The sequence below is a fragment of the Aegilops tauschii genome, chromosome 1, assembly GCF_002575655.3.
Source record: "Aegilops tauschii subsp. strangulata cultivar AL8/78 chromosome 1, Aet v6.0, whole genome shotgun sequence".
In the NCBI taxonomy this organism is placed as follows: domain Eukaryota; kingdom Viridiplantae; phylum Streptophyta; class Magnoliopsida; order Poales; family Poaceae; genus Aegilops; species Aegilops tauschii.
Window position 1 is genome coordinate 374,763,959 of NC_053035.3, and position 22,687 is coordinate 374,786,645.

At 50.4% G+C, this 22,687-nt stretch overlaps 1 protein-coding gene across 1 annotated transcript; it reads right to left on the minus strand.

Moving 5' to 3' along the window:
* Positions 1-16,588: 16,588 nt before the first annotated feature.
* On the minus strand, positions 16,589-18,628 carry LOC109751236 (probable beta-1,3-galactosyltransferase 8). Its single transcript, XM_020310124.4, has 8 exons — positions 18,452-18,628; positions 18,163-18,372; positions 18,009-18,076; positions 17,475-17,920; positions 17,295-17,382; positions 17,068-17,193; positions 16,865-16,974; positions 16,589-16,764 (listed from the first exon to the last, which is right to left on the minus strand). Exons 1-8 carry the CDS (start codon positions 18,455-18,457, stop codon positions 16,613-16,615), a joined length of 1,206 nt encoding a protein of 401 aa, XP_020165713.1. The 5' UTR covers positions 18,458-18,628; the 3' UTR covers positions 16,589-16,612.
* Between the last annotated feature and the right edge of the window lie 4,059 nt (positions 18,629-22,687).

The window sequence follows — 22,687 nt, forward strand, 5'->3', positions numbered from 1 at the left end:
CGATTGTAAGCCAACTCTTTATCCCATTCTTGTTCATTACATGGGATTGTGTGAAGATGACCCTTCTTGCGACAAAACCACTATGCGGTTATGCCTCTAAGTCATGCCTCGACACGTGGGAGATATAGCCGCATCGTGGGCGTTACATAGATCAACTCTTGTAATACTCATATCATGAAGATGAATCAAGCAGGAAGTAGGGTATTACCTCCATCGAGAGGGCCCGAACCCGGGTATACATTGTGTCCCCCGCCTCCTGTTACCATCCGCCTTAGACGCACAGTTCGGGACCCCCTACCCGAGATCCGCCGGTTTTGACACCGACATTGGTGCTTTCATTGAGAGTTCCACTGTGCCGTCACCGTAAGGCTAGATGGCTCCTTCGATCATCAGCAACGATGCGATCCAGGGTGAGGTTTTCCTCCCTGGACAGATCTTCGTATTCGGCGGCTTCGTACTGCGGGCCAACTTGCTTGGCCATCTGGAGCAGATCGAGAGCTACGCCCCTGGCCATCAGGTCAGGTTTGGAAACTTGAACTACACTGCCGACATCCGCGGAGACTTGATCTTCGACGGATTCGAGCCCATGTCGGGTGCGCCGCACAATCACGACGAGCATCATTTAGCTCTGCCGTCGGACAGTGTTCGGAAGATCACACCTGCAACCACTCCGGCCCTCAATCCGGAACAAATTGCGCCATCTGAGGACGGGTGGATGGACCCCGCCACGGAGGCCGCACACTCAGTGGCGATAGAGCCGAATACTGACTTCACCTCCTACGAGACCCATGTTGCCGAACCGTTGGATTCGTCCCCGGCCACGTACTCCGAGCCGCCTGCGTCCGTGCCCATCAAATCCGATTGGGCACCGATCATGGAGTTTACCTCCACGGATATCTTTCAGCACTCGCCTTTTGGCGACGTACTAAACTCGTTGAAGTCTCTCTCCCTGTCAGGAGACCCCTGGCCGAACTATGTCCGGCTAGAATGGGATGCGGACGACGAAGAAATTCGCGCCCCACCCACCACCCACTTAGTAGCCACTGTCGACGATTTAACCGACATGCTCGACTTCGGCTCCGAAGACATCGACGGTATGGACGACGATGCAGGAGACGAACAAGAACCACCGCCCACAGGGCGCTGGACTGCCACCTCATCATATGATATATACATGGTGGACACCCCCAAAGAAGGCGATGGCGATAAGACAACGGAGGATAATCCCTCCAAGAAGCAATCCAAGCACCGACGTCAGCGGCGCCGCTCTAAGTCCCGCCATAGCAAAAGCAGCGATACCGGCACAAGAGACAATAACTCTTCAGATAGTGCCGAAGACGACGACAATCCCCTCCAGCCAGACCTCGAGCGGGAGGATGAACAAGCTAGCCCTCCGGAACAGGCAGCAAACGGAGAATCAGAGGATGACAATTACATGCCTCTCTCCGAAGACGAAGTGAGCCTCGGCGACGAAGAATTTATCGTGCCTGAGGATCCCGTCGAGCAGAAGCGCTTCAAGCACCGGCTTATAGCCACAGCAAACAGCCTGAAGAAAAAGCAACAACAGCTTCGAGCTGATCAAGATCTGCTAGCGGATAGATGGACTGAAGTCCTGGCAGCCGAGGAATACGAACTCGAGCGCCCAACCAAGAGCTACCCAAAGCGCAGGTTGCTGCCCCACCTCGAGGAGGAAGCAGTGAAACCTACATGCGGCTGATCGGCCACCTCGTGGCCAAGACAGAGAGGCATATCAGCCCGAAGTCTAGCCCGCACCCCGCCGCCATTCAAACAAAAATACCAAGGCCCGGGGCAACACGAGGGACCTGCGAGACGTATTGGAAAACAAGGTAAAACGTGCAAGATCGATCTACGGATCACGGGGGTGCGCCCCAACGCGGGACGATGACCGTCACGCCGGATACACTAAAAGCAAATCCGGCTGGGCCGAATACAGCAGACAAGACTCATATGAACTGCGTCGTGATATAGCCCGGCACAGAGGTGCCGCACACCCCCTATGCTTCACTGACGAAGTAATAGATCACGAATTCCCAGAAGGGTTTAAACCCGTAAACATTGAATCATATGATGGTACTACAGACCCCGCGGTATCGATGGAAGACTTCTTCCTCCACATTCACATGGCCCGCAGGGATGACCTACATGCCATCAAGTATCTCCCACTAAAACTCAAAGGGCCGGCTCGACATTGGCTCCATAGCTTGCCGGCAAACTCCATCAGAAATTGGGAGAGCCTGGGAGATGCATTCCTAGACAATTTTCAGGGCACTTATGTGCGACCGCCGGATGCTGATGATTTAAGTCATATAACTCAGCATCCAGGGGAATCGGCTAGGAAATTCTGGACCCGGTTCCTAACTAAGAAAACCAAATTGTCGACTGTCCGGATGCAGAGGCCTTAGCAGCACTTAAACATAACATCCTTGATGAGTGGCCCGCCCGGTACCTCGGTCAAGAGAAGCCAAAATCCATGGCAGCCCTCACAACACTTATGACCCGCTTTTGCGTGGGCGAAGATAGTTGGTTGGCTCGTAGTAACAATACAGCAAGCAAACCTGGCACATCAAAGGCCAGGGATACCAACGGCGAACCACGACGCAACAAACACAAGCGCCGCAAATATGGTGAAAACGCCAAAGATACGGCAGTCAATGCCGGGTTCAGGGGCTCAAAGTCCGGTCAGCGGAAAGGACCACTCAAAAATAACAATTCGGGTCCATCCAGTTTGGACCGCATACTCGATCGCCAATGCCAAATTCATGGCACCCCAGGAGCGCCAGCCACCCATACCAACAGAGAATGTTGGGTCTTCAAACAACACGGCAGGGCAAGCGCCAAAAACGGAGAAGGGGGGTCTCAAAGCGATGATGGCGACGAAGAGCCCAGATCACCGAACACGGGAGGGCAAAAGAAGTTTCCCCCACATATTCAATCGGTGAACGTGGTGAACACCACCAAAATTCCCAACTCGGACCGGATATGCACCCTTAGGGAGGCCGACTTAATGGAAACGGTCGTCCCACAATATAAACTAGGGCCGGAAACCTTCAACCGCATGGATTGTCCGGTTAACGCCTATCAGGGCAATCCAGCCGCACTAGTCCTCGACCCAATAATTGACGGGTTCCACCTCACACGAGTCCTTATGGACGGAGGCAGCAGTCTAAATCTGCTTTACCAGGACACAGCGCGCAAGATGAGCATCGATCATTCGGTGATCAAACCCACTAAACCACTTTCAGAGGCATTATACCAGGCGTGGAAGCCAGCTGTACAGGCTCCATTGCCCTTGAGGTAGTCTTCGGATCACCAGAAAATTACTGTATCAAAGAGTTAATCTTCGAAATCGTCCCTTTCCGCAGTGATTATCAGGCACTGCTCGGACGAACCGCGTTCGCTCGATTCAACGCGGTGCCACACTATGCTTACCGTAAGCTCAAGATGCCCGGTCCACGCGGCATCATCACGGTTAATGGCAAGGCCGAACCTTCCCTCGGCGCCAACGAGTACACTACTGCCTTAACAGAGTCGACGTCCAGGCTCCCGGACACCGTCAAGGGACTCCGAACTACTTCGTGGAAGGATAGCCCGGCTCGTCCAGAGCTCAATTAAACACTCCGGCGAAGGCCAGGACAGGCCGCACTCAGCGGCTCAACCGCTCTCCGGCACGCAAACATTTCTTACATTCCCTTCGCAGGTTCACCTTTATGCTAACCAGGACAGGCGATGCGGAGGCAGCTTGAACGCGCAAGGGAATCATTAGACATTCCCCGCAATGACCATCCGGCTATATTACGGATCCGCACTCAGCTTCTTCCCCCTTGGTCTCAGCAGGTTCCACAATCATACTCCTTTTTTATCAAATTACCTGTACTCATACGCATAGACGTACTATTCAAATACAACATGTGGATTTATATGATGCTTACCTGCTGTTATTTCTTATTGAAATTCTTTCGTCAAGTGGCATGCGTACACAATATGCCAGGGGCTTCGTTTTACCCATAACACGGCAGTAAAGTCCGAACACCTTCATGGAAGTTCGGCACCCCGAACTTATAGCACTATATGCATCAGCTCCGAATCATGTCTTGGGTCAATAGTTGGATTTGCCCGGCTCCCATGTTTTGGTACCTTATGTTCCGCTATATCGGCTAAGGTAGCACTGGGAGAACTACTGCGATTGTGTCCCGGTTCTTCCGGACGAGCACCTCAGTAGAGAAAGCCGAAAACTGACTGCCATGATACGGCGAGAGCTGGTCAGCTGTTCGAGAGGTCGTAAAATCTTTAAGGATTTCTCCCGCATAATGCCATAACCAATGCAGCGTGCGATGGATCGGTTTTTTCTTTGATCAGGTGCTTACAGAGCCCCTAGTACGGTCTTCCGAACACCAAGGGCTGCGCCTACCTTACTAAAGCTCCTATGGCTAAGTGAGAGTGATAAAGCCCTATAGTCCGATTGCCTGGTTCGTTGTGCTGAGCACCTCCTTCGAAGGACCCAAAACTGGGATAAAGAGTGCTCAGGTTTATCCCGAACACCCCCGTACTTCTTACGTGGGGGGCAGAAGCCGACGACTGGCCAACTCTCATGTTTAACACACAAAACGGCCGCACAGGAGGGTAAACTTTTATATAACAGGCAACAAATAAATGACCTTGTTCAAACATTACAAAGGACAACATGATTTGCATTCATGGGAATATAATGTCCTTGGTACATAGCTCCGCTGCAAGGTAGGATCCTTTCCGAACACTCTCATAATATAATTCAGGCTTGCGGTGCTCCTTCCCCTCTGGCGGTCCTTCGGTCATCAGCTTTTCAGCACCCATCTTCCCCCAGTGCACCTTTGCGCGGGCGAAGGCCATTCGCGCACCTTCTATGCAGACCGACCTCTTGATGACATCAAGTCGAGGGCAAGCGCTTACAAGCCGCTTCACGAGCCCGAAGTAGCTGCTTGGAATCGGCTCGGCAGGCCATAGCCGGATAACCAAACCTTTCATGGCTAGTTCCGCCGCCTTATGCAGTTCGACCAGCTATTTTAGTTGATCGGAAAAAGGTACCAGATAATTCGGTGCCAAATACTGCGACCAGAAGAGCTTACCCGCAGTGTTCCTTTCTTCGGCTCGGTAGAATTGGGCGGCATCTGATATGCTGCGAGGTAGCTCGGCAAATACCCCTGAGAAATCCGGATCCAAAATTAGAAACATAGTTTTCCCCTCAAATTGCTTTATATGGAAAAAGCCTTACCCGCCGCGATCTTTCTTGCCTCTTGGATCCCCTGCAGGGTGCTTTGGGTTTCCCCCCGGGCATCGCTCGTGGTCTGCTGCGCCTTGGTGAGTTCGGATTCTTTCTCCGTTAAACTCTGCTCCAAGGTCTCGCATTTCCTCATGGCCTCTTGCAGCTCCTGCTCAGCTTTAATAACCCTGGCCTCGTGCTTCTCACGAAGAGCCTGCTCTGTGGCTGCCTTTTTCTCGGCCTCGGCCACGGCCTTCTTAAGGGCCTCGACTTCGGTCACAATCCCTAGCACAAATCATGAAGCTTATTTCATACTGAAAATTCATTCGCAATAAACGCGAACAAGGCTTGTGCATACCTTGTTTATCTCTCAACTGCATTCTCAATTGGCCAAGTTCTTCTTTGGCCCGCTCCAGACTTTGATTCAGTCTGGAGATCTCCGCAGTATGAGAGGCAGCAGCCGCTACAGACGCCTGCTTATAACAGAAGAGAAATCAATGTCATTCAATGAGTCTTCCTGCGATCATAAATTCGATCCTCTGTCCGGTTCTTTCTTTCACCGAACAGTGTATCAGCGGCTACTATCTATACTATGACACTCTTCGAAAACTCATAAAACATACCTCAAAGCCTCTTATAAGGCTGATACAGGCTTCGTTCAGTCCACTCTCAGCTGACTGAATCTCCTCAATCACCGCACCCATAAGGGCACGGTGTTCATCAACGATGGAGGCGCTTTTCAGCGCCACCAACAAAGCATCCGACACCTCTGGTTGGACAGAGGTCGCCGATGGAACAGGCACGCCCCCTCCAGCCGAGGGAGGTTGCCTGCTTGATTCTGGAGCCGTATAGATCTCCGGAATCGCATCCGGCTGGGAGCTGAACTCAGGATGGCCCCCGCTGTCAGCTCCCATGGAAATCTTTTCCCCCATGTGTCCGGCCCCTGAAGTTTGACCTCCAGGCGCCACCTTCATGGTCTTTCCCTCTCCTCCTTGGCCGGGGTCCCTCTGGGATGAAGCTTGGTGTTATTCACCTGCTTGGAGGAAGGGACTTTTGGGGGCGTCCCGCTCTCCATAGCATCTGAGCTCAGTAAATCCTCTGATGAGGATTGATTGGTACGGGACCTCGCCGGACTACAAAAAAATATGGCTCACGTTAAAATATTATGCCATGATGAGTCTGGACGCATAAACGTACTCGGATTCAATATACTCACGAATTCACCAGGGGCTGGGCCCTGGGATCCCATGTCGGGCCGCTGTCGGCGGCGGCAGGAGACTCCTCCGAAAGAGGAGCTTTTCCCCTTAGGCGACTCGGCCTCCAAGTGTGCGGAGGCCGTCCTCTTCTTTCTTCCCCCTTTAGGGGATTCATCTTCCTCCTCCTCGTCCTCTTCGGAGGTGGAACGGGCATCAGAGCCTTCGGATATTGTGTCCGAAGTGCCGCGGCGACGAAGGCTGCCCCGGGTCTTTTTGGCCTCCTTCTCGGTCGTCTTCTTCGGCACCTTGTAAGGCGCCGGGACCAACATCTTCGTTAGAAGTGGGACGGCCGGTTCTTCGGGCAGCGGGGCCGGACAATGGATCCGCTCCGCCTTCTTCGCCCAGCCCTAGGAGAGTTGTAGAAAACACATTAAGCACTTCCTTTGGGTTATACGGATAAAAAAGTATGATGCCTTACCAAACTTGCAGGGCGGAACAGTTGGTACCCGCGGTCCTCGGCGGAGTCCGGCCATGATTTGCTGGACTTGAAAAGCACCTTCCAAATGTCCTTGTGCGAGGAGCCGAAAAGCTCTCGCAAGGTTTGGTGCCTAGCCGGATCGAATTCCCATAGATTGCAAGTCCGGTGTTGACAAGGCAGGATCCGGCGAACTAACATCACCTGGACTACATTGACAAGTTCAATGTTCTTGTCTCCCATATCTTTAACGCGCGTCTGGAGCACCGACGGTTCGTCGGACGAGGACCAGTCCAGGCCTTTCTTGACCCAGGATGTAAGCTGCAGGGGGCACCGGATCGAAACTCGGGAGAGGCGGCCCATTCCATGCCGCGCGGCTCAGTGATATAAAACCACTGCTGTTGCCACTCCTTGACAGAATCATTAAAGGTTCCCGTTGGCCATATGACGTTGGGCATCTTGCTCACCATAGCGCCCCCGCACTCGGCGTGCTCGCCGCCCACTACCTTGGGCTTCACGTTAAAAATCTTCAGCCATAAGCCGAAGTGTGGCGAGATGTGAAGAAAAGCCTCGCACACGACAATGAATGTCGAGATGTTGAGGAAGGAATTAGGGGACAGATCGTGAAGATCGATCCCATAATAATACATGATGCCGCGAACGAACGGGTGGAGGGGGAACCCTAGCCCGCGGACGAAGTGAGGGAGGAATACAACTCTCTCGTGGGGCTCCGGAGTAGGGACGATCTGTCCCGCCGTCGGGAGACGGTGGCTGATTCTCTTGGCCAGATACCCGCCCCCCGAAGCTTTTTGATATCCTTCTCCCGGACAGTAGAGGCCATCCACTTGCCTCCTGCTCTGGATCCGGACATTTTCGGAAGGCCTTTTGTGGGCAGAAAGGATAAACGCTTGGGCGTTGGAGCTCGAGCGAAAGGGAATGGATCGGGAAGAAGAAAGCGTGGGTGCAAATGGGCGTTCTTATCCCCTTATAAAGGCAGCAGGTATTCTGCGCCTCCCCACTTGCTTGGTAAAACCGCTTATTCCCCAAGCGCCGTAATTGATGGCGCGGTTGGGTTACCCACACCCGTATTGATGAGAATCCTGTGATGAGGGGACACGATCTCTACTTCGACAAGACGTGCCAAGAAAACCGCCTCGCGATATGTGCAGTGGCTGGTTGAGAAAAACTGTTCGAATAATGACCCGGCCATAGTATGATGTCATGCTACAGAATGTGTCAGCAGATTCGATTTGTGGAAATATTATTCTCTCTACGGTGGTATGTGGAATTTGTTTTGCAGAGCTGGACACTATCCGTGTGTTCAAAATCTTCTATGGAGTATTCAGAGAAGGAACCCGCCTTGCAATGCCGAAGACAATCTGCGCGCCGGACTCATCGTCATTGAAGCCTGGTTCAGGGGCTACTGAGGGAGTCCTGGATTAGGGGGTCCTCGGACAGCCGGACTATATCCTTTGGCCGGACTGTTGGACTATGAAGATACAAGATTGAAGACTTCAACCCGTGTCCGGATGGGACTCTCCTTGGCGTGGAAGGCAAGCTTGGCAATACGGATATGTAGATCTCCTCCCTTGTAACCGACTCTGTGTAACCCTAGCCCCCTCCGGTGTCTATATAAACCGGAGGGTTTAGTCCGTAGGACAACAACAATCATACCATAGGCTAGCTTCTAGGGTTTAGCCTCTACGATCTCATGGTAGATCAACTCTTGTAATACTCATATCATCAAGATCAATCAAGCAAGAAGTAGGGTATTACCTCCATCGAGAGGGCCCGAACCTGGGTAAACATTGTGTCCCCCGCCTCCTGTTACCATCCGCCTTAGACGCACAGTTCAGGACCCCCTACCCGAGATCCACCGGTTTTGACACCGACAATGGGATCCATGTATGAGAACAAAGTGTGGACTTTGGTTGACTTGCCCGATGATCGGCAAGCCATAAAGAATAAATGGATCTTCAAGAAGAAGACTGACGCTGATGGTAATGTTACTGTCTACAAAGCTCGACTTGTTGCGAAAGGTTTTCGACAAGTTCAAGGAGTTGACTACGATGAGACCTTCTCACCCGTAGCGATGCTTAAGTCCGTCTGAATCATGTTAGCAATTGCTGCATTTTATGATTATGAAATTTGGCAAATGGATGTAAAGACTGCATTCCTGAATGGATTTCTGGAAGAAGAGTTGTATATGATGCAACCCGAAGGTTTTATCAATCCAAAGGATGCTAACAAAGTGTGTAAGCTCCAGTGATCCATTTATAGACTGGTGCAAGCATCTTGGAGTTGGAATAAATGTTTTGATAGTGTGATCAAAGCATATGGTTTTATACAGACTTTTGGAGAAGCCTGTATTTACAAGAAAGTGAGTGGGTGCTCTGTAGCATTTCTAATATTATATGTGGATGACATATTGTTGATTGGAAATGATATAGAATATCTGGATAGCATAAAAGGATACTTGAATAAGAGTTTTTCAATGAAAGACCTCGGTGAAGCTGCTTATATATTGGGCATTAAGATCTATAGAGATAGATCAAGACGCTTAATTGGACTTTCACAAAGCACATACCTTGATAAAGTTTTGAAGAAGTTTAAAATGGATCAAGCAAAGAAAGGGTTCTTGCCTGTGTTACAACGTGTGAAATTGAGTCAGACTCAATGCCCGACCACTGCAGAAGATAGAGAGAAAATGAAAGTCATTCCCTATGCTTCAGCCATAGGTTCTATCATGTATGCAATGTTGTGTACCAGACCTGATGGGTGCCTTGCTATTAGTTTAGCAGGGAGGTACCAAAGTAATCCAGGAGTGGATCACTGGACAGCGGTCAAGAACATCCTAAAATACCTGAAAAGGACTAGGGATATGTTTCTCGTTTATGGAGGTGACAAAGAGCTCGTCGTAAATGGTTACGTCGATACAAGCTTTGACACTGATGCGGATGACTCTAAGTCACAAACCGGATGCATATTTATATTGAATGGTGGAGTTGTCAGTTGGTGCAGTTCTAAGCAAAGCGTCGTGGCAGGATCTACGTGTGAAGCGGAGTACATAGCTGCTTCGGAAGCAACAAATGAAGGAGTCTGGATGAAGGAGTTCATATCCGATCTAGGTGTCATACCTAGTGCATCGGGTCCAATGAAAATCTTTTGTGACAATACTGGTGCAATTGCCTTGGCAAAGGAATCCAGATTTCACAAGAGAACCAAGCACATCAAGAGACGCTTCAATTCCATCCGCGATCAAGTCAACGAGGGAGACATAGAGATTTGCAAGATACATACGGATCTGAATGTTGCAGACCCGTTGACTAAGCCTCTCTCACGAGCAAAACATGATCAGCACCAAGACTCCATGGGTGTTAGAATCATTACTGTGTAATCTAGATTATTGACTCTAGTGCAAGTCGGAGACTGAAGGAAATATGCCCTAGAGTCAATAATAAAGTTGTTATTTATATTTCCTTATATCATGATAAATGTTTATTATTCATGCTAGAACTGTATTAACTGGAAACTTAGTACATGTGTGAATACATAGACAAACAGAGTGTCACTAGTATGCCTCTACTTGACTAGCTCGTTGAATCAAAGATGGTTAAGTTTCCTAGCCATAGACATGAGTTGTCATTTGATTAACGGGATCACATCATTAGAGAATGATGTGATTGACTTGACCCATTCCATTAGCTTAGCACTTGATCGTTTAGTTTGTTGCTATTGCTTTCTTCATGACTTATACATGTTCCTATGACTATGAGATTATGCAACTCCTGAATACCGGAGGAACACTTAGTGTGCTATCAAACGTCACAATGTAACTGGGTGATTATAAAGATGCTCTACAGGTGTCTCCGATGGTGTTTGTTGGGTTGGCATAGATCAAAATTAGGATTTGTCACTCTGTGTTTCGGAGAGGTATCTCTGGGCCCTCTCGGTAATGCACATCACTATAAGCCTTGCAAGCAATGTGACTAATGAGTTAGTTGCGGGATGATACATTACAGAACGAGTAAAGAGACTTGCCGGTAACGAGATTGAACTAGGTATTGAGATACCGACGATCGAATCTCGGGCAAGTAACATACCGATGACAAAGGGAACAACGTATGTTGTTATGCGGTTTGACCGATAAAGATCTTCGTAGAATATGTAGGAACCAATATGAGCATCCAGGTTCCGCTATTGGTTATTGACCGGAGATGAGTCTCGGTCATGTCTACATAGTTCTCGAACCCGTAGGGTCCGCACGCTTAACGTTCGGTGACGATCGGTATTATGAGTTTATGTGTTTTGATGTACCGAAGGTTGTTCGGAGTCCCGGATGTGATCACGGACATGACGAGGAGTCTCTAAATGGTCGAGACATAAAGATTGATATATTGGACGACTATGTTTGGACTTCGGAATGGTTCCGGGTGAGTTCGGGCAATTACCGGAGTACCGAGGGGTTACCGGAACCCCCCGGGGAGTCTAATGGGCCATATGAGACTTAGTGGAGAGAGAGAGAGGGCGGCCAGGGCAGGCCGCACGCCCCGTCCCCCTTGGGTCCGAATTGGACAAGGGAAGGGGGGCGGCGCCCCCCTTTCCTTCTCCCTCTCTCCTCCTTCCTTCCTCTCCTACTCCAACTAGGGAAGGGGGGAATCCTACTCCCGGTGGGAGTAGGACTCCCCTTGGGGCGCGCCATGAGAGGGTCGGACCTCCCCATCCTCCACTCCTTTATATACGGGGGAGGGGGCACCCCATAGACGCACAAATTGACAGTTGTCGTAGCCGTGTGCGGTGCCCCCCTCCACAGATTCCACCTCAGTCATATCGTTGTAGTGCTTAGGCGAAGCCCTGCGTCGGTAACTTCATCATCACCGTCATCACGCCGTCGTGCTGACGAAGCTCTCCCTCGACACTCAACTAGATCAAGAGTTCATGGGACGTCACCGAGCCGAACGTGTGCAGATCGCGGAGGTGCCGTACTTTCGGTACTAGGATCGGTCAGATCGTGAAGACGTACGACTACATCAACCGTGTTGTCATAACGCTTCCGCTTTCGGTCTACGAGGGTACGTGGACAACACTCTCCCCTCTCGTTGCTATGCATCACCTAGATGGATCTTGCGTGTGCGTAGGAATTTTTTTGAAATTACTGCGTTCCCCAACAAAAGGTGTGGCAATGAAGAACCCACAACAAAATCCATATGTCGTTACTCTCCTGGCATCAAGATACTCAAATATTTCGCACTCGCGAGGACCCAAATTTTGCTTCGTTCTTCAAACTACCCAAAATGATTTGGGTGGCGGATTTCTTTCGGAAAACCCTTGCATTCCTTTCAATACAAATGGTCCAATTGGTAAGCAACGTGAGAGTCATCATTGCCTTGCTCCGCATGGCCAAATGAATCCACCAACTGTTGATGAAGTGATGAGCCACCCATTGAGAGGGGTTGATACCCTCAGTTCCTAACAACTCTTTGACCAATCTCCATAGCCTGAAAGTGTATCAAAATTTGTAGACGAGGTGAGCGGCGGTCTCGAACTCTCTCTTATATAAAGGGCAAATGACACAATTTTCATACCGCGCCACTCAAGGCGATCGACCATACACACACAATTTTGAATAGCGAGCCAGGCAAAAAAAATTGACCATGGGGGGGGTCAAACTTTCCAAATGACCTTGTTCATGGGTGTGAGGATGGCTCCCATGAATTGCGCTTTATAAGACAACTTGGTCGAGTAATCCCTGCTAGGGGAGAGCTTCCAAGTGATGGTGTTTGGGGCATCTTCAGAGGGGTTGATGTGAGATAGTTGGGTCCAAAGCTCGATGAATTGAGCAATGTGATTCCAAGACAACCCGCTACGCATGTCAATGGCCTTAATCCAAGCATCCTCTCACAATGCCATACCAACCTTCCAATTCTTGCGCTTCAAGATGTTGTAGATTAGGGTTACAATATCAATAGGCTGCTTTCTATGGATCCACAGTGCGTCCCAAAATGGTGCCCTCTCCCCATTATCGATCGTGATGGTGGTGAGGGCGTAGAAAGGAGCCATGTCCTCATCGCACGGTTCCCCGAACCAACCCAGATGTTCGTTGGGTCGCGCCATTTGTACCATGGCCATCGCAACCGGATAGCCTTGGCAAATTTCTCAAGATGCAGAACATCGAGCCATGCGAGGTGAGTTGTCCTACAAACCATTTCCTAATTTACTTTGCATTTCCCTCCAGAGACCGTGCCCACCCAAAGGAAGGGCGCTCAACCTTGTTGATGTTCTTGAGGACGGGTGGCATGACCATGAGCGGAGTGAGGTGATGAATGGTCTACATAACCGACTTCACACGCGCCCCACGACCAATGGAGGTGATTTCCATGCCCTCTCAAGGCCCAAGCTTCGCCGCAATCTTGTCCTCAAGATGTTGAAAGTCCACACGCCTAAGCTGCCAAACGGATAGGGGTAGACCAAGTTATCTCATAGGGAAAGAAGATCGTGTGCCGGCATGCCCTCCAAAATGGCGTCCAGATCCAATTGTCCAAACTGTTAGAGTTGTGTCGAATATAATGCACAAGGTAGGTTACAGTTGGACTCTGAGTAGTATTGTGTTTAGGTAGGATATGGAGTCATGTCCTAATAGGACACTTGTATTCTAGGCCTCTCATATATATCGAGGGTAGACACATGATGTAACCTATGCCAACATAATAGCACAGGAACGCAGGGAAAGCCGGCGGCATGTGCCGGCGTCCAGGGTGACCGGGTGCGGTATTATAGCGGTGTCATGAGGAGGAGCGCCCATAGTCAGGCCCCGAGGATGTAGTCATATCAATGAACCTCGTTAACAAATATTGGTGCCGTGCTCGTGTGATTGCTTGGTCATCGAATGATCAACGGAGTGCCTCGGATTTATTTTAACAAGTGGTATCATGAGCTAGGTTGTTCGGTGGTCGTTGGTGTGTTGATCTAGAGGACGGTGTCGAAAAGTTGATCGCTCGAGAGAGTTCAGTAGCAGATTGGATAGAGTCCAGACAGCGAGGTGATCCCAGGATTGCTACGAGTAGTCGACGGAAAATCAATCGGCCGGGTGCAGTTCAGAGCAGTATTTTTTCGGTGAAATCGAAGCAATTGATGCATGCAACGAGGACAGTAGCTATGAGCAGATCGGATCGATCGGGACGCACAAGTACGAGGCCTACGCGGATCAGGTGCAGCAGTGGAGTCCGGCTCAGGACGGTGGCTGGTGTTCTGGTCGATTAGGGTCTCGCCGAGACGGCGAGACCGATCGTGATGCCCAGGCAGGCGTGCGTGCAGTCTAGCAGCAGCAGGCAACAGGGCCCAAGTGCGCGGGCGCAAAGCTCAACTGGAGCTGGCGCGAGGGCATGCAGGGCAGAGCACAACAAGTGGGCGTACGTCAGTGTAGCTGTAGCTACGTGCTTGTGATTTGTTTGTGACAAAAAAAAAAGGGCAGTCTGCAATAGTATGGTAATTGACGTTAGCATGGACAACAACAAAAAAGAGCATTGGGAGGTGTGGCGGCACACTTGGTGCAGCACGAGAGCTTCCATGAAAGCAGTTTTCTGATGCATTGCTAATTGCGTACGGTGTTTTAGCAGGAGTTTAGCAGATTGGCAACGTGCATATATAGTTCAAAGGAGCCTGGAAGTGCATCATGCATACACATGGCGTCCAAGACATGCACAGATGTGCGAGCGGTCATGGTGCAGGATGGAGTATGGTTGCAGTTGGATATGTTCGGCTGGGTCAGACTTGTCGGTACGGATCGATGCAAGTCGGTTGGTAGAGAAGACGGTGATGAGATTGGCGACAACGACATAGGAGCATGATACTGATGATGACCGACTTCTGGGCGTGGAAACACGTGGCGCAGACCCGAGGGCTTGTGCGGCTTCAACAAGACTATGGCGCGGGGTTGATTCAAGACGGTGTGCACATCAGAGCTTGAAGTCAACGGGGCGCGCGGGTGGATTGGTCATCGATCATGGAGTTATGTTGAAGGTGGAGTTGGAGTCTGGAAGACTTCACTCGGTGCTGATTGAGGGGCTGCGGCGTAAGTCGACACAGAGTCGAAGCCGATTCAGCGGGGAAAAAAAAGCAAGAGGCACATAGTTCGGACTGGAGCCCAATGGTCTGAGGGGAGCATGAAACTCGTCATCGGCCGGTGATGATCGGTGGTACTCTGCAATGGGGGTTAAGGGGTGTGGGTTCACGACCCTTGAGACTCGACCAGGACAGCGGAGGCTCGGCGCGATAATAGCGGCGAGGCATGCGGGACACGGAGACGGGCCAAGGCTCTGGTGGTCATACATGTGGTGAGACAACTGCGAATTTGACTCGGGGTGACTACAAGCAACGGTGAAATTCCTTCAAATTTCAGAGGGGCGGTTGAGTTCTGGTAACTCTTATATGTGACACCCAAAATATGAGTTGTTCACTTTCACGCAGGTCAGTGATCAGTGTGTGATGGCGTTGGACGGATACTCTGGAAGTTGAGAGCGCAAACTAGAGTAATAAAGAATTTAATTTTGCTCGAGTGTTGACTGTGGTCAAGAAAAAAAGGACTACAAGTTGCAGGTGGAGTTAAATGGAGTCTTTGAAGTAGCAGCCGTACTCATGGGATAAGTTCAAGTCCAATGGTCATGGAAGTTTGACGCATTGATGAATTCAAGGTGGTGGAGAATATTCGCCAAGGTGGAGTTTGTTGGAGTTGTGTTGAATATAATGTACAAGGTAGGTTACAGTTGGACTCTGAGTAGTATTGTGTTTAGATAGGATATGGAGTCGTGTCCTAGTAGGACACTTATATCCTAGGTCTTTCATATATATCGAGGGTAGACACACGATGTAACCTATGCCAACATAATTGCACAACAACGCGGGGGAAGCTGGCGGCACGTGCCGGCGTCCAGGACGACCGGACGCGGTATTGTAGCGGTGTCATGGAAAGGAGCGTCCATAGTCAGGCCTTGGTATGTAGTCATATCGATGAACCTCGTTAACAAATCTCGATGTCTTGCTCGTGTGATTGCTTGGTCCTCGGATAATCGACGAAGTGGCGCGACAAAAACAGCAGCAGCATCGGCATAAAGCCAAATCTGAACAATGGTGCCACACCATCTAATCTTGTGAAGGAGACCAACCCTCGTCATCGAGCTGAGAAGATGTTGAAGCGAATCTATGACGCTGACAAAGACCAACGGCGACGGTGAGTCTCCTTGCCTAAGACCCCGCCCGTGCAGAACTGGGGATCCCGGCACCCCATTGAGGAGGACACATGAAGAGGAGGTGCGGAGGAGGGCGGTGATGACTGATCAGAAGGCGAGTGCAGTCACAACAAAAGCATGGTGGCAATGATAATTAACATCGATTCGTCCACGGCAGTTTGACCATGATTTATAGAACTGTAAGCTGTTAAGCACCGGCTTGGAATCCTAACAATGGACATACAAATGATTAACTTTTGTAGTAAAAGCTAAGCTTTGCAACCTCCAAAGCTTAATAAAAAGACATGGCCTTCGGTTGGATCACCAAACCACCAGATGCTCTGTTCCCAAAACGCCGCTACGTTTCTACGGTTTACCTGCCGGCCGGAAACCACAGTTGGTTCCTTTCTCTGATGATAGTTTTCAAGTCTGGTCGACATCACGGGGAGGGGGCGGCGGATCAGGCGGCGGCGAAGTTGGAGACGGCTCCGTCGCCCTCGCCGCAGGCGCTGTGGATGGCCCTCATCCTGTCGACGGACTTGCAGATGCCGCTGCAGGACCAGTCGAAGGACGCCGCGCACACGTTCCCGGCCTGCTTCTTCCACTCGCAGTCTGCATGCACGGAGAAGGAGAAACAGAGCAGGTCAGCTTCACAGATTATAACACTGCAGAAGAGATTGGTTTTAGACTACGGAGGCGCTGTACTACGTACCTGGGGGCGTGGCGCAGCAGAGGCTCCGGTCGTCGACGTGCTCCACCTCGAGCCCGATGAGCCACGCGCCCAGCGACACGTCCTCGTTCGCGAACCGGTGCAGTATCGGCCTGCGCATCCATCATCATACGACGAGAATCATCAGCCAACGACGTTAATTTACAAGATCATTTACCCTAGGATGTACTGTGGATTGTACTTACTGGTTGATGGAGATGTAGGAGGCGAGGTCCCTGGAGATGGCGTAGATCTGCCCCGTGGCGTGGCGGAAGTACTTGTTCCCCTCGTCCCCGAACTTCCAAGACTCAGGCTCGTGGTACTTGACGCCCCTGCAGCCACCCGCACCCATGGCCATAGCGACAGATCAGCGAAATGACATGGCAAAACGATGATTAACCATCAATGTATTCAGTTCGGTGCACTAGATTACTTCTGCGACAGCACAGGGCCGGACTTCATGCACCCCACGTACACCCTGGGCGTCGTCCTGTACCTGGCGAGCCTGTTCGTCAGCATCCCTGCACGCACAACCACCACACAAGATCCATGGAGCCACGGTACGTACAGACCCTCCGTACCCAAACATACGTGCAAATAGATAAGTGCGTACCTAGGTTGACGTGTACGTCGTCGTCGACCTTGACGTAGAAGGCGGCGTCCCAGGTGGCGACGGCGGCGGCGAAGTAGATCCTGGTCTTGGAGGAGAGCTCGTGGTAGCCCTCCACGTGGTCCAGCCGCATGAAGTCCCTGGTCTCCGCCTCCTCCACGTCGATGGCCCGGTCCAGCGCGCCGCCGGGCGTGGCGCTGTGCCCGATCACGAACCGCACCACCACCCCCTTCTCCTTCTCCAGCTGCCGGAGCTTGTCGCCCCGGGGCACCCAGGTGTCGCGGAGCGAGTCGCGCCGCTTCTTGCTGCTGAAGGCCGTGTTGATGCCCACCACCACGAACACCTTCGGGAGGCCCTTGGACGGCACCGCCGCGCCCAGGCCGCCGTTCCTCTTGGCCCGCTCCACCGCCAGCTCCATCTCCAGCGACGACACCGACTTGTCCAGAGACCTGCACCACCGCATACATACGTGCGTAACAAATATCAGTATAGTACTATTGGCACTTGACTGTCGGGACTAAAATATTACGTGATTACCGAATGGCTTGGTGGGTTCGTGACACCTCGTTCATGACATCGTTCGGGTTGCTCTCTTCTTCCAGCTTCTGAATAAGAAGGCAAAATGAACGATGAACCAAGCCGCATGCACGATCAACAATGTACGTGCTCGAACGGTAGCAGTGACACTTACACGCCTGTGCTCGCAGTCGTCGTCGGAGAATAGGGCGATCCTGGAGCCGCCGTGGCCGCCCGACGCCGGCGGCGTCAGTACCGTCATCCGGCCGCTGAGCAGCAGCCCCACGAAGAAGCTGGTGGCGCAGAGCACGAACACGGCCTTCCCCGACATGGGCCTCGCCCGCGGGGCCTTCTTCTCCGACTGCGGCTGCCTCTCGCTCAGCGCCTGGATTCAGACAAAACACACACGCATAAGCAGTGCACCGGTTAATTTCTCAGGCCAGCTTCGGGTGCATAGCACAAACCATCATCGCTCTGCAGGCAGGCGCTCTGGCTGGATGGAGGTGGCTCTGCTCAAAGACAGACTACTGAAAGGAAGAAGAGCTGACTCTGTCTCCGCGGCTGAAGACTGAAGAGGCGCTGGAGCCGACGCCGAAAACGCCGGCTATCTATCCCACCCATGCATGAGTCCCAGCGCTGCGCCCTGCACGGGCGAAACGGTTCAGTTGGCAGGCAAGGCCCTTTGTGTGAGGGACCTCATGCTGCCAGTGTGAGCCAGCGAGCGAGGGAGCGAGCAATAACATGCTGCCGAGGCGGAAGCAAAGCTATCGCTGATGCCTCGAAGAAAAGACCACTCGCCTTTTTTGGTTCCTGTGAATGATCCGCTGGTTAACGGTGCACTGTTTGTTATTGATGCGCCGAGTAGTTTACGTATGTTTGATGAGTGATTCACCTGTCACTTGTAGAAAATAGGGTTTTGGTTCGGGTCTGGCCAGCCCATTAATCCCGGTTCAGTCATGAACTGGGTCCATGGAGTGCATACGTCCCGGTTCGTGAGCCCAGGAGGCCGGCCGGGGCCTCGTGGGCATTGGTCCCGGTTCGTCTGGACCCATTTGTCCCAGTTCCTAGCACGAATCGGGATCAATGGGCCTCGCTTCTAGCCCACATACATTTGTCCCGGTTCGTGGCTCGAACCGGGACAGAAGGGAGGCCATTAGTCCAGGTTCCAGCCACGAATCGGGACAAATGAGTTGCCTATATATACCCCATCACCGCAGCAGAGCACTCTGCTTATTCTGGCCGGCGAGGGGAGGGCATTTGGGTGCTCTAGCTCACCTCCTATGCACATGAGGTGTTCGATGAAATGCCCGAGCCACACTAGTTAAGCTCTCCTCTCGAAGCTCGACCTCCAAGCTCCATTTTGACCGATATTTGCATAGGTTCAGCGGTCCGTCACGTCCTGTCCCCGTCTTCACCGCCGTCGATCGCCCGCGCCGATCTCGTCGCCGGCACCACCATGGTGAGCCTCTTGTTCTTATCTTCTTTCTGAAAGAAAAGAATTCTTACTTTAGATAGATACTTGTCTAATTTTCTTACTTTTATTATTGCTTGTCAATGAGAACTACGTATGTACTTTGGTTTTAATGTGATGACGAACTTCTATTAATTTGGTCACTTATCTATCCATGATATTCTGTAATGGTTTTTGACACACTTAATTATATATAATGCACGCAGATGAACCGGCAATGGATGTATGGTGACAGACACACCTCCGAGTACGTTAAGGGCGTTGATAACACACAAGTATAGGGGATCGCAACAGTTTTCGAGGTTAGAGTATTCAACCCAAATTTATTGATTCGACACAAGGGGAGCCAAAGAATATTCTCAAGTATTAGCAGTTGAGTTGACAATTCAACCACACATGGATAATTTAATATCTGCAGCAAAGTATTTAGTAGCAAAGTAGTATGGAAGTAACGGTAACGGTAGCAAAGGTAACAGTGACAACAGTTTTGTAGTAATTGTAACATAGGGTGACACAGTGAAAGATCGTGGATGTCGCCTAGAGGGGGGGTAAATAGGCGCTTTAAAACAATTACGGTTGAGGCTTGAACAAATGCAGAATAAACGTAGTGGTTAATTTGTCAAGCACAAAACCTACAACAACTAGGCTCACATATGTGCACCAACAACTTATGATAAGCAAGAAAAACTACTTAGGTGATAGCAAGATATATGACAAGAAACAATATGGCTATCACAAAGTAAAGTGCATAAGTAAAGGGCTCGGGTAAGAGATAACCGAGGCACGCGGAGACGACGATGTATCCCGAAGTTCACACCCTTGCGGATGCTAATCTCCGTTTGGAGCGGTGTGGAGGCACAATGCTCCCCAAGAAGCCACTAGGGCCACCGTAATCTCCTCACGCCCTCGCACAATGCAAGATGCCGTGATTCCACTAAGGGACCCTTGAGGGCGGTGACCGAACCCGTACAAATGGCAACCCTTGGGGGCGGTCATCGAACCCGTACACTTTGGAAACCCATGGGGGCGGTCACCGGTACCCGTCAAATTGCTCGGGGCGATCTCCACAACCTAATTGGAGACCCCGATGCTTGCCCGGAGCTTTGCACCACAATGATTGAGCTCCGAACACCACCAACCGTCTAGGGCACCCAAGCACCCAAGAGGAACAAGCTCAAGGGTACCAAGCACCCAAGAGTAATAAGCTTCTCAACTTGTAACTTCCACGTATCACCGTGGAGAACTCAAACCGATGCACCAAATGCAATGGCAAGGGCACACGGAGTGCCCAAGTCCTTCTCTCTCAAATCCCACCGAAGCAACTAATGCTAGGGAGGAAAATGAGAGGAAGAACAAGATGGAGAACACCAAGAACTCCAAGATCTAGATCCAAGGGGTTCCCCTCACATAGAGGAGAAAATGATTGGTGGAAATGTGGATCTAGATCTCCTTTCTCTTTTCCATAAAAAACTAGCAAGAATCCATGGAGGGATTGAGAGTTAGCAAGCTCGAAGAAGGTCAACAATGGGGGAAGAACACGAGCTCAAAGGATAAGGTTTATTGGGGAAGAAGACCCCCTTTTATAGGTGGGGAAAAATCCAACCACCGCTGGACTTGTGACGAGTTTTTGGTCCGGAGCGGAAGTAGCCACGGAAGTAGCCGCGGTAGTACCGCTCCCAAGAGCGGTAGTAAAAAATTACATCCGCTCCTGTCCGCGGTAGTACCGCTGCAGCCTTTTCAGAACACCAAAACTACCACAACTTCTGCAAACGGACTCCGAATTTGACGAAACCGAGTTTGTTGGAAAGCTAGCGATAAGGGCTAACACAATCTTGATAGAAATAACAATAAGAAGCAAATTAGAAAAGTCCCAAGAGAAAATGGTGAGAACCCTTTCTCGAATAAGACCGGTAAAAACGACAACACCAAAAACGCAATAGAAGAGGCATGTGAACTCCGTTTTCGATGAACTCGAGCTTGTCATCAAGATGAACATAAGCTCTAAGACTCACAAAGAGAACCAAACAAGAACCAAGAAACATGATGCAAGGATGCAATGGTTTGAGCTCTCTACTAACGATACGATCAAGCTACCAACTTGAGAGCCCCCCTTGATAGTACGGCAAACGATCCTATAACCCGGTCTCCCAACTACCACCATGAGACCGGTAAAATAGAAAACCTATCAAGGGCAAACCTTTGCCTTGCACATGATCCACTTGAGCTAGATGATGACGATCTTGTCCTCCTTAAGATGGACCACCTTTCTTGATTGCGTTGGGTCGATGGAGACTAGATGATTGCTCCCCCATACTCCACTATGGGTGAGCCACTCTTCGGCACATCTTCACAAGTCCATTGACACCACAATGGATGGCAAGCTTCAAGAACTTGATCTCTTCGTGATGCTCCACCTGAACTTGCACACGGCAATCTTGATGACGATCACCACTTGATGTCATCCTTTCCATGGGTTGTATGATATCTTCCTCTTGACGCAAGCCCATGGACACGTACCTAACCCCACATAGAACTCTCACATAGACTATGGGTTAGTACACAAAGTGCAATGGACAATGCTTACCATACCATGGGATCACTTGATCCCTATCGGTACATCTTTTACGCTTTGTGAGTTGATCAACTTGATTCACTCTTGACTTAGTCTTAATCAACCTTGAATCTTTCCAACTCTCTTCATTTGGATGATGTCTGGAAGGTAAACATGAATGATCACACAATCTTCTTCTTTAAGAGATGCTTGCAATAAGCTCAACACTCACATGACCAATCTTTGGATAATTCCTTAATAGCACCTTGGTCAACACATAAACTCCTTGAAACCAACACATGGACTTCAAGAAATGCCTATGGACAAATCCTTCAAATATAACTCAGTGCAACCATTAGTCCATAGAGAATGTCATCAATTACCAAAACCACACATGGGGCACCACATGTCCTTTCAATCTCCCCCATTTTGGTAATTGATGACAATCACTTTCAAGAGAGTTTATATAAGGAATTATGCATCACCATGCCATGCAACAACCAATAATGCATGCATAGGAGATGCGTATGCTTAGGAACAAACCAAAGCCAGAAGAGACAACTCTCTAAACTTCTCCACAAAACTCTCTGAAACTTCTTCCCCATTGGCATCGATTGCCAAAATGGGCGAAAAGCTTAGAAGGCCAATATAAATTATGGTCCTCCATAAATTGTGTAT